The sequence below is a fragment of the Zophobas morio genome, unplaced genomic scaffold, assembly GCF_036711695.1.
Source record: "Zophobas morio isolate AGI-343-1 ecotype UQ-CSIRO unplaced genomic scaffold, CSIRO_AGI_Zmor_V1 ptg000046l, whole genome shotgun sequence".
NCBI lineage: Eukaryota > Metazoa > Arthropoda > Insecta > Coleoptera > Tenebrionidae > Zophobas > Zophobas morio.
The window spans coordinates 5,655,261-5,672,247 of record NW_026972151.1 but is presented as its reverse complement, the minus strand read 5'-3'; the positions used below and the strand labels follow the sequence as shown (position 1 = coordinate 5,672,247).

Sequence of the window (16,987 nt, the reverse complement as noted above, 5' to 3'; positions counted from 1 at the left end):
AATCTGGAATATAGATGTGCATAAGATTGTTTCTATAATATAACTACTAAACTCAGTGTGGTACCTCCACAAGGTTTACTAAATTCTGGCCACAAAACCCTTTTTTGTCATTAGCTATCCTGTTCAATGCAAACGTTGAGCGAAATCGCCCAGTCCAAAACGGAACTTCACCGCTTGCTATATACACAGGATAGCGAGCAGAATAATTTCCAGCTGGAACATTACAGTGTCGCCGATTCTCTAAACCTATAGCTTTGGTAAAATTGGCGTATAGTTCCCGGAACACCATGACAGGAGGATCCGTAATAGTTTTGCAAAAGTTCGATTTTGTTGGAAAAGTGTGTACGTTGAGCCATGCACCCTGGAACCATCTTTCGAGTGTGAAGTTGATTGCTGTATTATTATTTACTGGGTGCGCTAAAGAAAAATCCATAGATAATACACGACGAGTACGGTCTAGGCGATCAATGCGAAATTTTCTCATTGGAATTTCTAGCTGGTTGTTGTCTGGGCACAGAGAGCCGCTTTCTAAATCGATTGTGTATTTGTGGATCATCTTAAAAGTAATTGTGATTAGGGTGAGATTTGTGGTTGTGGTAACTTACCAAACCTGCGAAAAGATTTACAGGGAGGTAGAGTGACAATAAGTAATGATAATGACGTCGTGTAAGTAACATGTTCGTTATTAAAATATCATTATTTGGTACGAGTGTGATGTTATATTAGCGTTTTTAATTGTTATTAAATTTGGGCGATTTTATCTTTTTTTATTTGTAATGTTAAACGGATATCCTTTTTCAAGTTGAAACTGTGATAGCTAATAAACTGTTATTCTAAAAACTATATACTGCTACGAAATAAACCCATACGCCGCCCCCGTACGAAAAACTCCAGAAAAACCTCGACCGCTAAATATCTAGAAGGGAAGTATGAGTTTAAATAAAAATAATAACCTTCCGGAACAATTTAATTCAGTCAAGTTGCGGCGGGATTATTTTGTACATAATCACTGTGTAATTAGTCCTGTAAATTTGAGTTACCGAGAAATAAATTGTTGAGTTTTATCCACGCCGATTTTATTCACCGCTCAACGCAACATTGGTATCGGAATTGAGATCTGAAATTAATAACTGGTTTTATGACGATTTCCAGGCTCTTTGGACAAGGATTCTGAAGATTTATGCCTATCGAGAATCATGGGTGAAGCAAAGGTAGAGATCTGCATTGGTCAGCTGAAGATAAAACATCGGGCTCTCGTGACCAACATTAAACACGGCTTTATTTTGAGAATGGATTTAATTAGCTGCCATGGATTGAAGGTCGATCCAGCGAAGAAAGTCCTACGTCTTGGCAATGAAGGGTTTATCCTGAATCAGCACAATATTGAAGAACGCACTATGCTCTAGGCCTATTCTGTCCTATCCTCAATCATCGGGAATGTTTCATTTAAAATCAATTATGATCGAAGCTGGGGGCCAACACTTCCAGCAATTGCGATAAATTCGATTAAAAATGTTACTTATCATAAATAAATCATTTTAATTCCAACGAGGGTTTAACCAGAGAACATAGAGAAGCGTCATAGTTTAAATAAATGACGGTTGAGGACTCCTCGACTTATGTTGGCAACAGTGTTTTTGTCTAACTAGGAATAAAATTAACTAGAAAAAATGTCATAATATTTTTTTTTCCAATTTTTACTAATAAAATGCTCATTTTGTATGTTAAATCTCGCTATTAAAACAATAGTTTAATCGAAAGGATGAATAAAATGTTCATAGCAACATTTTATTCACACTGTCTATGGATGCTATGGATGTGTGGATATTCAACTAAAATTTGCAACGCTTGATGGTCCACCTCCTGTAATACAATCCTAATGAAAGTCCAGGAACATCCTTTGAATTTGACCGTAAGTACAGGCAGCTTAGGCAATTCACCTTCTTTAAATGTTCATCATATTAGTAATAGTACAATTAATATTTATGTATATGGACTACCTAAACAATAATTTTTTTGAAAAATTTTGCGAAATTGGAAAAAATCTTGTATGATACAAGTGAATAAACGAATTTTTTCCACTCAAAAACATGATCACACTCGGCTTCGCCTCGTGTGCTAACCGGGATTTTTCGTTGGATAAAATTCACTTTTATTCACTTATACCATAAATAGCTATAACGACGCGTTTTACTTTCGACAAATTGACATCAGATTTACCAGAATATTACAAGCTGCTTACTGTTTCCTTCACTTTAATTCAGGTCACACGGATTACAGTTCGTCGTCTGAGAACTCGTTTGATCCACAGACCACAGCGCACTCAGGCCAATGTCGACTCTAAGCTTCCAGAAACGATTTGATTTATAAGGCATAATCCGTGATCTGATACACATCCTAACCGGTTTCGACCATAATTTCTTGCTGTTCCAACTTTCGAATTCTCAGTTTTGCGAAATTTTAGTTTGGGGATTTTTCAGTTTACTCCTATTTATTATTCAATTTTTGGATTTTACAATTTCTCAATTTTTCAATTTCTCGGTTTTCAGTTTTTCTCTTCAATTTTACGATTTTTAAATATTTCGATTTTTCAATTTTTGACTTTTATAAACTCTTTATTTGTCGATTTTTCAATTAATTGATTTTTCAGGTTTTTTGGTTTTTCAATTTTTCTATGTTTTCAGGTTTTGAGTTTTCAACTTCACTTTTTTGATTCTTCGATTTCTCAATTTTTCAATTTTTTAATTTCTCAGTTTTTGGACATTTCAGTTTTGGGATTTTTCAGTTTACTTGTTATTTAATTTTTCGATATTACGATTTTGCAGGTTTTTGATTGTTCAATTTTTCGAATTTTTTAAGGTTTCGATATTTCGACTTCACTTTTTTGATTTTTCGATTTCTCAATTTTTCGATTCTTTGGATTCTCAGTTTTTTGATATTTCAGTTTTGGTATTTTTCAGTTTTTCGATTCGTCAGTTTTTCGATTCGTCAGTTTTTCTTTCATTTTTCAGTTTTTCGATATTTCAGTTTTGGGATTTTTCAATATTTCTGTTCTTCGACTTTTTCATTTATGACTTCTGGATTTTTCGATGTGTCGACTTTTTACTTTTTCGATTTTTAAATTTTAGATTTTTCGATTTCTCAATTTTTTATTTCAGTTCTTCGACATTTCAATTTTTCAAGTTTTCGAATTTTTCAAGTGTTTCGATTTCTTAATCTTTTGATTTTTCGACTTCCCGGTTTTAGATTTTCTGTTTTTCAATTGTCATTTTGTCAAATTTTCGATTTCTTAATCTTTCGATTTTTCGACTTCCCGGTTTTAGATTTTCTGTTTTTCAATTGTCGTATTTTCAATTCTTCGATTTTTAAGTTTTAGATTTTTCGATTTCTCGATTTTTCATTCCAGTTCTTCGATATTTCAATTTTTCAAGTTATGGAATTTTTCAAGTGTTTCGATTTCTTAATCTTTTGATTTTTCGACTTCCCGGTTTTAGATTTTCTGTTTTTCAATTGGCATTTTGTCAAATTTTCGAATTCTTAATTTTTCAAATTTGACTTTTGTAAACTCCCAATTTTTCGATTTTTCAAGTAATCGATGTTTTGATTTTCCCATTTCTTGACCTTCGAGTGTTTCGATTTTCCTGTTCTTCAATTCTTTAATTTTTTGATTTTTCAGTTTTTCGATTTTTAAGGTTTCTATTTTTCTACTTCACTTTTTTGATTTTTCGATTTTTCAGTTTTTAGATCTTTTAGTTTTAGGATTTTTCAATATTTCAATTCTTCGGCTTTTCTATTTTTGACTTCTGGATTTTTCGATGTGTCTACCTTATTACTTTTTCGATTTTCAATTTTTGGATTTTTAAATTTTAGATTTTTCAATCTTTTGATATTTTAATTTTTCAATATTTCTTAATGTTGCGACTTTTCGACTTCCTGATTTTAGATTTTCTGTTTTTCAATTGTCGTGTTTTCAATTCTTCGATTTTTAAATTTTAGATTTTTCGATTACTCGATTTTTCATTCCGGTTCTTCAATATTTCAATTTTTCAAGTTTTCGAATTTTTCAAGTGTTTCGATTTCTTAATCTTTTGATTTTTCGACTTCCCAGTTTTAGATTTTCTGTTTTTCAATTGGCATTTTGTCAAATTTTCGATTTCTTAATTTTTCAAATTTGACTTTTGTAAACTCCCAATTTTTCAATTTTTCAATTAATCGATGTTTTGATTTTCCCATTTCTTGACCTTCGAGTGTTTCGATTTTCCTGTTCTTGAATTCTTTAATTTTTTGATTTTTCAGTTTTTCGATTTTTAAGGTTTCTATTCTTCGACTTCACTTTTTTGATTTTTCGATTTTTCAGTTTTTAGATCTTTCACTTTTAGGATTTTTCAATATTTCAATTCTTCGGCTTTCTATTTTTGACTTCTGGATTTTTCGATGTGTCTACCTTATTACTTTTTCGATTTTCAATTTTTGGATTTTTTAATTTTAGATTTTTCAATCTTTTGATATTTTAATTTTTCAATATTTGTTAATCTTTTGATTTTTCGACTTCCTGATTTTAGATGTTCTGTTTTTCAATTTTTCGATTTGTTAATTTGTCATTCCCGATTTATCGAGATTTGATTGTTCAAGTTTTCGATTTATCAGTTTTTCAATTTTTTATTTTGGTCTATTTCAGTTTCTCAGTTTTTCCAGTTTTCCATTTTTTCGTTTTTTGATTTTTCCGCTTTTCCAATTTTTCAACTTTTAACTTTTTGTTTGTCGATTTCTCTATTTTTTGATTTCTCGATTTATCGAGATTTAGATTTTTCGATATTTTGATTGTCAATTTCTCAATTTATAAATTGTTCAATTTTTAACTTTTCGATTTTGGCCTATTTCGGTTTCTCAATTGTTCGACTTTTCGACTCCACGATTTCTTGCTCTTTTCATTTTTCGATTTCTCGGTTTTTCGATTTTCCAGTCTTTCGAGTTCGAATTTCGCTTGGTGCTGAACATTTATTCTCGTATTTACAGGATTTTTTACATTACAAAAATGTGTTTTTTTTTAACGACCAACTTTAATGATCACTGTTTCAGATAAAAAAAGGATGTCCGTTTAAAATGACATGTAAAACAAGCAGATAAAATCACCTCATTTAATTATAATTAAGCGAATCCACAGCCACACTAAATAGAGATATTTTTAACAACAAATATGTTACGTACACTCTGTCATTATTTCCTGCTACTCCACCTCTCTCTAACTATAATCGCAGTTTCCGTAAGTTACACAAACAAACCGTCTTACCTTAACCACAATTTAATTTTCAGATGTTCAACAAATACATGATCGACGTAGAAAGCGCTTCTTTGTGCCCCGACAACAACGAACTAGAAATTCCAATGAGAAAATGTCGCATCGATCGCATAAATCGTACTCACAGAGCAATATCTATGGATTTTTCTTTTGCACAACCGGTAAACCGTAGCTCGGAAATAGGTCTGACAATAGAAAAATGGACGGAGGGTGCATGGCACGCTATACGCGCTATTCCGAGAAAAACTAATTTTTGTAATGTTCTTGATAGTCCTGTTCACATGTTCAAGGATATGTTCGTGAATTTAAAAAAAGTTGCCGGTTTGAAACATCCAGAGCGGTGCGATTTTCCAGCTGGAAATTACTCTGTCCGATATCCCGTTGATATTACAGGAGACGTCCCGTTTTGGAGTGGGCGATTTCGAGCAACTGTTGTGGTGAAAAGAATAAAGAATTATAGGAAAGTATTTTGTGCGCAGGCGCTGGTGAATCTTGTGGAAGTACCAGAATGAAGTTTATTGTTAGATTTGATATAATATTATATATAAATATAAGGTAGTGGGCAGGATATTTCAAGGGGTAAAAGTTGGGTGAAACCTCGACATTGAAATAAATGGTATCTCCTTTCCGTATTTTGATTACAAAATCTAACAAATTTTTGTAGTTAACATCACGATAATATTTGAGTTCAGAGTGGTCCTGAACTGATTACATTAAGAAAATGATTTTCTGCGGATGTATAGTGTAGGTTCTGGAAAACTTTAAAATTTTCCCGCCAAAAAAGTACGATGACGTAATCTAAGAATTGTTTCAAGTAAGTTTCGCCTGAAATAAATACATACCAATAAAATTAAATATTAATATACACACACGTTTTTTTAAATTGACCACCTACATCTTATTACGGCATAAATGCATAAATTCTGACCTTCAAAAATCTACTGATAAGGCTGTTGTAATAAGTTTATTTATAAACATGTTTTTGTTTTTCAAGTAAACAACATTATCGATCACTATTTATTTATGTTTGAAAAAGGATGTCCGTTTGACATTACACATAAAAATACAGATAAAATCACCCTATTTAATTATAAACGCGAGAATCCAAAGGTACACTAAAAAACGACATTTTTAACCACAAACATGTTACTTTTACTATATTATTATCTACTACTACTTCACTTCCCTCTAAACATATTCGCGGTTTTCGTAAGTTACTAAAAACAAATATGTCCAACTCTAATCCCCATTTATTTTTAAGATGCTCAACACATACATGATCGACTTAGAGAGCGGCTCTTTATGTCCCGACAATAACGAGCTAGAAATCCCGATGAGAAACTATCGTATCGATCGCATAAATCGTACCCATCGTGCTTTATCTCTGGATTTTTCTTTCGCACATCCGGTAAATAATAACGCCGAAATCGGCTTAATAGTGGAAAAATGGTCAGAGGGCGTATGGCACGCTATACACGTTTTTCCAACAAAATTTCCTTTTTGTAAAATTGCTGACAGTCGTGTCAAGACGTTTCAGGATATATTTGTGAATTTAAAAAAAGCGATGGGTTTGAAAAAATCGGAACGGTGTGATATTCCAGCCGGTAATTATTCTGTTCGAACTCCTGTCGATATTAGGGGAGAAATCCCGTTTTGGGGTGGGCGATTTCGATCGACGTTTGTGTTGAAGCGGATAGCGAATGGTAAAAAAATTTTTTGTGTGAAGAGTTTGGTCAATCTTGTGGAAGTACCGCAGTGAAGTTGTAATATTTTCCAAATACAGGGCTGCAATTAATAGTAGGCGGAGTTTTATGTAAAAACGTGTCCGGTGCACTTCAAAAAGTGAAATTTGTTGAAATCTACACACTGAAATAAATAGTCCCTCGTTTCATGTTTTTTTCTTCTATTTGTAGTTTGTAAGTTTCTTGGACACTTTATTAGCATAATTTGTCCGTTCATCCTCACCAAATATTTAATGACGTCATTTCAAAATTTTGCTAAGAAATTTTGTTTGAAATTACATTATCATCACATACTCCTTTACCTGTGGTTTAGTCCTATGTGTTTAAATTAAATAAAAATCGTTTAATTTCCAGATAAGAGTCAAAATTTGACACATTAACTATCACGACTCCAAATTTTTCTTTCCAGATATGAGAAAATCTTTTCTTTTCTTAGATGAAAGCTTGAACAGTACAAGCCAAAAAGGGTTCCATTTTTGGCAACGAAACAAATAACAAGATTTTCTTTGAGTTTCCGGAAACCGATTATACGAGATACAAAAAATAATCATCCAGAAATTTGTGATCACCGATTTATTTAGAAAATATGCATCATTACGACTCTCCGGTTTACAAAAGCAACGATTTTTGTTGGATTATAAGAATGGTAAATACGCTCGACAATTTGTAGAGACTCAGAAAGTTGGACGCGTTCCAGGAAAAATTGCAGTTTTGAAACTGGAACACTGACTGTTACACGGGTCACTGTTTTAGGAGGTCCTTTGTCACATGACTGATTGTTTTAAAATTTTATATATATTTTAGGAATATCGTGTAGATGGTTAATTATTAATTAATTAATTAAACTTGGCTATCTGGTTGTACTTCTGGGGTTTAGGTGCTTCTGACCACATAACCTTAAGCCAATTTTTTAAAATTGTATTACGTTAAAGCACCGAATTTTGATTTTGAAAAATTATTTACTTTTAAAATTCTCTTCAAAAGTAGATTTTATCTTAAAAATATTTACATTTACAAATATGACCCAAAACTTTGCCTACATGTTTTTATTATTACATAAAAAACAAGATAACATGGTATAAATCAATTTGAAATTATTTATATGAAAATTTGTATTTAGCTAACACAAACAATTTAAAATTTCTGCTACTGGAATTTTTTTAGATTTTCGTTTAATAACATATAATAATAGATTGTTGTCCCATTGTCAAGTTCTGTAGGTCGTTGTTCATGTTTTAATTACATCTGTAGATAGACATTTTAAAAATGCTACTTAATGTTTATCATATCTAGTAAATTTGTAGTTATTTATAAACTGAGTTATGCATTTCACTTATTTTCAAGAGGTATTTATGGCGTGTTGTAATTGCGATGGATCAATAGTATTCGTAGTTCCAGTCTCTCCATGTTCAGGCTTGCTTATAAACAGTTGTTATATAATTTGTATTATTTACGAAAATTTGGATGTTTTGAAGAAACACTCAAGTCGGATTCATAAATCACAAGCGCAGATGTACACTGTTTCATAAAATTTAAATCATAATACTACAATACTTCCTTAGCTTATGAACTCGAGAAGTAAAATAACGAAGGTTATTGTGTTTCTTAATTTGAGAGTTTTATAAGTATTTTCATTTAATTTCAAATTTTATCAAATTTTGTTGGTGTTCCAGTTTTTAAAGCATAAAACACAATAGCAATATGTTATTTTATAAAATTTAAATAGTATTTACTATGTATTGAATGCATTAATAAAGGACAAGGCTGTGTCTGTTTCTAGTGAGTTTTTCTATTGCAAGATGTGCCAATGAATATTTCAACAAGGTATGTCAATTTCGACACGTGCAATACTATTATATTAATAAAAAAGTAGATAATATTGGCAGGGTTGGAACAAATATGAAACAAAATGCTTTCTATAACTCACCATTTTTTTTTCTTTTTGTAATTTTTCAATTATTTGTTACAACTCAAAAAGTAGCAAAAAAGCAAAAGTTGGAGTTTAATCACGTTTATTCAGTTTTTGACAGCCCATTATATCTTATTGCGTTATTTTCGTTTTTCATTTTTCACTAGTATGCGACTCTGTGTCATGTTTGAATCGAGTTTCTACGAGTTTTGAGCAAAATAGACTATTCATTTGGCGCCCACGAGAAGGTTTTACATTTTTAAAAAAGACAGTTGGGACCCCCGAGAAGTTTTCAAATTCTTAAAAAAATACATTTAGGACTCCCAAGGTTTCACATTTTTAAAAAAGTTATTTGGCGCCACCGAGAAGGTTTTACATTAAAAAACAGACATTTGAGGCCCCCAAGAAGGTTTCAAATTCTTAAAAAAATACATTTAGGACTCCCAACAAGGTTTCACATTTTTAAAAAAGACATTTGGCGCCCCCGAGAAGGTTTTATATTCTTAAAAAAATACCTTTGGCGCTACCGAGAAGGTTTCACATACTTAAAAAAAGACCTTTGGCGCCACCGAGAAGGTCTTACACTTTTAAAAAAGACAGTTGGGACCCCCGAGAAGGTTTCACATTAAAAAACAGACATTTGGGGCCACCGAGAAGGTTTCAAATACTTACACAAATACATTTAGGACCCCCAAGAAGGTTTCACATTTTTAAAAAAGACATTTGGCGCCCCCGAGGTTTTACATTCTTAAAAAAAGACCTTTGGCGCCCCCGAGAAGGTTTCACATTCTTGAAAAAAAGATCTTTGGGGCCCCCGAGAAGGTTTAACATTTTAAAAAAAGACAGTTGGGACCCCCGAGAAAGTTTCACATTAGAAAACAGACATTTGAGACGCCCCAGAAGGTTTCAAAGTTTTAAAAAAATACATTTAGGACTACCAAAAAGGTTTCACATTTTTAAAAAAGACCTTTGCCGCCCCCGAGAAGGTTTCAAATTCTTAAAAAAAAGATCTTTGGCACCCCCGAGAAGGTTTTAGATTTTTAAAAAAGACAGTTGGGACAGGTTTCCCATTAAAAAACAGACATTTGGGCCCCCCGAAAAGTTTTCAAAGTCTTAAAAAATACATTTAAGACTCCCAAGGTTTTAAATTTTTAAAAAAGACATTTGGCGCCTCCCGAGAAGGTTTAACATTTTTAAAAAATGACCTTTGACGCCCCCGAGAAGGTTTTACATCCTTAAAAAAAGATCTTTGGCGCCCCCGAGAAGGTTTCACATTCTTAAAAAAAAGACCTTTGGCGCCCCCGAGAAGGTTTTACATTTTTAAAAGACAGTTGGGACCCCAGAGGAGGTTTCACATTAAGAAACAGACATTTGAGACCACCGAGAAGCTTTCAAAGTCTTAAAAAAATACATTTAGGACTCACAAGAAGGTTTCACATTTTTAGAAAAGACATTTGGCGCCCCGAGAAGGTTTTACATTCTTAAAAAAAAGACCTTTGGCGCCCCCGAGAAGCTTTCACATTCTTAAAAAAAGACCTTTTTAGCCCCCGAGAAGGTTCTACATTCTTAAAAAAAGACCTTTGGCGCCCCCGAGAAGGTTTCACATTCTTAAAAAAAAGATCTTTGACGCCCCGAGAAGGTTTTCCATTTTTAAAAAAGACAGTTGGGACCCCAGAGGAGGTTTCATATTAAAAAACAGACATTTGAGACCACCGAGAAGCTTTCAAAGTCTTAAAAAAATACATTTAGGACTCCCAAGAAGTTTTCACATTTTTAAAAAAAGACATTTGGCGCACACAAGATTTCACATTTTAAAAAAAAAGACCTTTGCGCCCCGGAGTAGGTTTCACGTTCTTAAAAAAAAAGACTTTTGGCGCCCCCGAGAAGCTTTCACATTCTTAAAAAAAAGACCTTTGGCGCCCCCGAGAAGGTTTCACATTCTTAAAAAAGAGACCTTTGACGCCCCCGAGAAGGTTCTACATTCTTAAAAAAAGACCTTTGGCGCCACCGAGAAGGTTTTACATTCTTAAAAAAAGACCTTTGGCGCCCCCGAGTAGGTTTCACGTTCTTAAAAAAAAAGACCTTTGGCGCCCCCGAGAAGCTTTCACATTCTTAAAAAAAAGACCTTTGTAGCCCCCGAGAAGGTTCTACATTCTTAAAAAAAGACCTTTGGCGCCCCCAAGAAGGTTTCACATTCTTAAAAAAAAGATCTTTGACGCCCCCGAGAAGGTTTTCCATTTTTAAAAAAGACAGTTGGGACCCCAGAGGAGGTTTCATATTAAAAAACAGACATTTGAGACCACCGAGAAGCTTTCAAAGTCTTAAAAAAATACATTTAGGACTCCCAAGAAGGTTTCACATTTTTAAAAAAAGACATTTGGCGCACACAAGATTTCACATTCTTAAAAAAAAGACCTTTGGCGCCCCGGAGTAGGTTTCACGTTCTTAAAAAAAAAGACCTTTGGCGCCCCCGAGAAGCTTTCACATTCTTAAAAAAAAGACCTTTGGCACCCCAGAGAAGGTTTCACATTCTTAAAAAAGAGACCTTTGACGCCCCCGAGAAGGTTCTACATTCTTAAAAAAAGACCTTTGGCGCCCCCGAGAAGGTTTCACATTCTTAAAAAAAGACCTTTGACGCCCCCGAGAAGGTTTTACATTTTTAAAAAAGACAGTTGGAACCCCCGAGAAGGTTTCACATTAAAAAACAGACATTTGAAACCCCCGAGAAGGTTTCACATTTTTAAAAAAAGACTTTGGGTGATTCGTGCTTCCGAGGTTTACGATGCGTAAGAATAGCAAGTATGATATAATTAAAAGTGACATTGCAAGTCAAAGTAAATATGCATAAAAAAAAAATAATAATAACTTTTGGCGCCCCCGAGAAGTTTTTGCATTCTTAAAAAAAAGACCTTTGGCGCCCCCGAGAAGGTTTCACATTCTTAAAAATAAAGACCTTTGACGCCCCCGAGAAGGTTTTACATTCTTAAAAAAAGACCTTTGGCGCCCCTGAGAAGGTTTCACATGCTTAAAAAAAGACTTTTGACGTCCCCGAAAAGGTTTTACATTTTTAAAAAAGACAGTTGGGACCCCAGAGGAGGTTTCACATTAAAAAACAGACATTTGAGACCACCGAGAAGGTTTCACATTTTTAAAAAAAGACATTTGGCGCCCCCGAGAAGTTTTTACATGCTTAAAAAAAAGACGTTTGACGCCTCCTAGAAGATTTCACATTCTTAAAAACAAGACCTTTGGCGCTCCCGACAAGGTTTCACATTAAAAAACAGACATTTGAGACCTCCAATAAGGTTCTAAATACTTAAAAAAATACATTTAGGATTCCCAAGAATTATTCACATTTTTAAAAAAGGCATTTGGCGCCCCGTGAAGGTTTTACATTTTTAAATAAAGAGGGGCGTATTCTCACCTTTTCAAGAAAGTGGGGTAATGTCATCAATAAAAATTTGTTATGACATCATAAATATATAAAACACATAATTCGAGACAAAAAGAGAAAAAAAAAAAAACAAAAAAACAAAACGAAAGACCAAGTTTGGAATCGAACGCGCAACGTCTGGTCCGCATTCCTGACTCGTAACGACTAGACCACGACCGGGATGCTTTACGCTAATGGTAAACTGTTATTATATCCTGCATTGTTTTTGCAAAAATTTGGTTTTTGGTTAGGGAAAAACTCAAAGCGGATTCGTACACCACACTTATAGGACTATATTGTTTCATAACACTTAAATCAATTATAATTCTTTGAAGTGACGTCATCAAATTGTTGGTGGGGTTGGGAATGATTAGCAAAATTTTGGAATACCATCTATATGGTATTTCTAATATATTTATACTATGTAAACAGACACCAGACAGATAGACAGACATACAGACGGAAACGGTAGACTACTTTTTTCGTACTCTAGGGGTCATGAAAGGTCGAGAAAATAGAAAAGTGGCCATTCGTCCGATGGACTCGATTACTATACTTCCTTAGCTTAAGCTCGGGAAGGAAAAACCTATGCAGTTGACGATATTGTACACTCATGTGTTTTCAAATGCTCGGATTACCTTCTTATTTTTGTATTTTCGATTCAATTGAATTGATTTGGAGCGATGCCAAAACAACGATCAGAAAATACAACAGCCACTCTGAGAGCTCCTCCGCAGTCGTAAATATCATACCTGAACATGTGCAGGCAATTACATGTCAAAAGAGACAAACGTGTACTAAATACGTTGAAAAAGTTGAAATAACTTTTATGGAAACGCCTCCACAAATCGTTTATTCTGTATTTTTTTGCAAGTTTATAATTTATACCTTATCATATTTTTATGTCATTTCTTTTCTGTTATTGTGCCCTTTAATCCTTTCTAATCAGGTCACAAAATTTTCGTGGATACAAAAATTGAATTGAAATTTTTGCTCTTGTTCACCAACGTAACAAATAAAACTTTCAGGCAACATTAAGAGAAATAAATTGCTAGATTGCTAAAAATTTTCAAGATTTACCTGTTAACATCCAACGAAAAAATTCGAAACGAAAGAACAAACTGATTATCTGTAAAGTTAAACCTCTAGCTACATTCGCTTACATTTCTTCGATTTCTAGTCAAACTACAATCACACATCAATTATTTCAGCCTACCTGCGGAAGTCCGGCAACATCCAAACCACTTAATTATATAAACCAACGTATAATTTTCCCCACATCTGCATACTTCCAACCTGTACAAATATCATTTTAATAACAACCATGTTCCACCAATCACCCATTTTCATCCTGCTCTTATTACCCTTCAACATTTTCGCCGCTTTCGTAAGTTGCCACCGACCCAATTAACAGTCTAATCACATTAAATTAATTTTAAGATGCGACACAAATACGTGATAGACATAGAAAACGGCTACTTATGCCCCGACAACGACCAGCTCGAAATTCCAATGAGGAAATTTCGCGTAGATCGAATAAATCGCACCCATCGTGCGGTCACGATGGACTTTTCTCTGGCCCAGCCCATAGACGACACGGCAGAGAGTGTTTTGAAGATTGAAAGATGGGCTGATGGTGCGTGGGTTAACATGCCTGTGTTTCCGAACCAAAGAGATCCTTGTACGAAAGTTATGGAGTGTCGTATTCAGTCGATCGTGGACATGTATGTGACTTTGGGAAAGGCCATTGGAATTAAACATCCGGAACAATGCGGAATTCCGGCTGGGAATTATTCGGTTAATAGGTATCCTATTGACATAAGCAGCGAGATTCCTTTTTGGGGAGGAAGGTTTCGCACGACGTTAATATTCAGGAAGATAGCGACGAACAAGAAGGCGTTTTGTGCTCAATGTGTAATGAATGTTGTAGAAAAGCCGGTCTGACTCCGGGATTGGTAAAAGTAGACAGATATGAAAATATTAATAATATAAAGTAATAATTAATGATGAGGTAAAACTCAGTTACTGAAAAACAAATTTGTAGATTACTAATTCTAGGGTGCTAAATTTTCAATCAGATGCGTAATATTATCTTGTTGTATGTATACTTAGGGGTTTTAGGTCTGGTCTTATGCTCATGGTTTGTAGTGCCTTCATCAAATAAATTTCTACTATACTATGCATTATATTAATATGGATCTTTTTAGTTTTCAAAAAATTTAAAAATTTGTTTGCCGAACAGATGTAAAAGTACGTGATCGTTAAAAATCCTGGTTCAAAAAATTATATTTGTCCTTTCCGCTTATGTCAAGTGGAGCTTTCATTCTTACTTGAGCATTTGTTGTAAACTCCCTCTCGTTGTTCATTTGATGTTTTCTGTAAATCAGTCTTTTTAAAGACTTTTGTTGGAATGGAAAATCAAGTCGAGCCTCTAATAAATTTGGAGGAATTAGATTCCCATTCAGAACATCGTCGGATAGTGATGGGTAATTTTAGTGTTATTGGGATTTCTCTCAACCTTTTAATTCCTGTGTACTTCTTACAATCATTTCTTGTGAGTTTGCCATTAAATAGGAAAAATAATGGAAAATCGACGACTTTTTGACTGGAGAAATATAAATATGAACGATATTTTTCAACAAAAAGTATGTTTAGAAAAATATATAATTACTCATTTTTTTTTTCAGCTTTTAGATTTTTAGATTATTCAATTTCGCTTTTTTAATTTCAGATTTTTCGTTTTTTCAATTTTTTTTAAAAGTTTGTAAAAATGAAATCAAAGTTGCCAATTTTTTTTAGATTTTAAAAGCGTTTTAGAACGTTTTATTTAGCTAAGAAAGACATGCCACAGTCAAGTTCATCACTGTTGAGAAGTTGATTGAAGTGTATGTTATTTAGAACTTCTCACGTCCGTGAAGTCCAACAAATCCCGTTTTTAAAAAATTAAAAAATTTGATTTTGCGAAATTTAATATTTTTTGACTATACACCTTATAAAATATATAGATAATAGTAGTAATAATGTAAGAAACAAAAAAACCCAAGAGAGATCGAAGGCGCGACCTTCACATTAGAACTCCGGAGTTGCCGAAAGTGAATCGAATATCCTTATATGCATTATTAGTGTACAAAAAAGTTGCTGCACAATTTAAATTTTTTACGAAAATATGGATGCCTGAGGCAAAACCTCAAAGCGGGTTCAAAAACCACAAATGCAAGAGTATGTTAATTTATAAAATTTAAATCTTACTTAATATCAAAAATTTTGGAGGAACGTCACCACATTGTTTGTGAGGATGGTTAGACACATTTTGATTAGTATTTGATCATCTGCAGGATATTTCCGTTTGGGCTATTTCGAGTTCTCGATCTTTTCTTATTTCAATTTTTCGATATTTCAATTTTTCAATTGTTTTTGACTTTTCTGTTTTTTGATTTTTCAGGTTTTCAATTTTTAGATTTTTGGATTTTCCAATTTTTAATTTTTTGATATTTCAGTTTTAGGATTTTTCAATTTATATATTTTTCAATTTCTCGATTTTTCAACCTTTTGATTCTTTAGATTTCAGATTCTTTGATTTTTTTATTTTAAATTTTTTTCATTTTTCATAATATGGAAATATTTTTTGAAGTTTTCGATTTGTCAATTTTCGACTTTTCGATTACTCACATTTTCTCTTTCTCTTTCTCGATATACCGAAATTTGGATGTTGCGATTTTTCGACTGTTCAGTTTATCGATTTTTCAATTTTTAGATGTCGATTTTTTTTATTTCAAATTTTCCAATTTTTTATTTTTCATCCGGGCTATTTCGATTTCTCGATCTCTTCTTCATGTTTCGATTTCTCACTGTTTCAATTTTTCAATTATTCGATTTTTCGACTTTCCGATTTTTAGATTTTTAGATTTTCCAATTTTTCAGTTTTGGGATATTTCAATTTATCTGTTTTTCAATTTTACAGTCTTCGATTTTTAATTTTTAGATTCGATGAAATTTTAATGTTCCGATTCCCCAATTTAAAATTTTTTTGATATTCAGTTTTTCGATTTTTATAATTTCCTATTTCTCGATCTTTTCATGTGTCGATTTCTCGATGTCAGAATTATTCAATTATTCGGTTTTTCGCGTCCTCGGATTTTGGATTTTTCAACAATCGAGTTCCCAATTTCCCGAAATTGCAGTTTTGGGCTCTTTCAGTTTCTCGATTCTTCAGTTTTTTAATTCTTCAATTTTTATATTCTTTGATTTTTTGAATCTTTAAATTTTCGACGTTTGATGTCTCGAGTTTTAAATTTTTTGGTTTTTGAAATTTTAGATTTTTTGATTTCGAATTTTTCAATTTTTGTTTTTTTTTTGATATTTCAATTTTTCGACTTTTCAGTTTTTCAATTTCTCTGTTTTTCAGTTTTTCAATTTCTTAATTTTTCAAATTTTTTCGTTCTCTTTTTCGATATATGAGTATGTGTCGAGATTTGGATGTTTACCGACTTTTCAATTTTTGGATATATCGACTTTTTTTACTTAAAATTTTTCAATTTAAAATTTTTCATTCGGGCAATTTCGATATCTCCATCTCTTCTTGTTTCGATTTCTCGCTGTTTAAA

The 16,987-nt window shown here is 32.9% G+C and overlaps 2 protein-coding genes across 7 annotated transcripts in view; one reads left to right on the top strand and one right to left on the bottom strand.

Moving 5' to 3' along the window:
- Positions 1 to 16,987, bottom strand: part of LOC135141962 (ankyrin repeat domain-containing protein 50) — a 71,123-nt gene that overhangs the window by 14,372 nt on the left and 39,764 nt on the right. The gene's annotated exons all lie outside the window — the stretch shown is intronic.
- LOC135141963 (uncharacterized) lies at positions 13,699 to 14,349 on the top strand. The gene is made up of 2 exons (XM_064073585.1): positions 13,699 to 13,770; positions 13,824 to 14,349. Exons 1-2 carry the CDS (start codon positions 13,708 to 13,710, stop codon positions 14,325 to 14,327), a joined length of 567 nt encoding a protein of 188 aa, XP_063929655.1. The 5' UTR covers positions 13,699 to 13,707; the 3' UTR covers positions 14,328 to 14,349.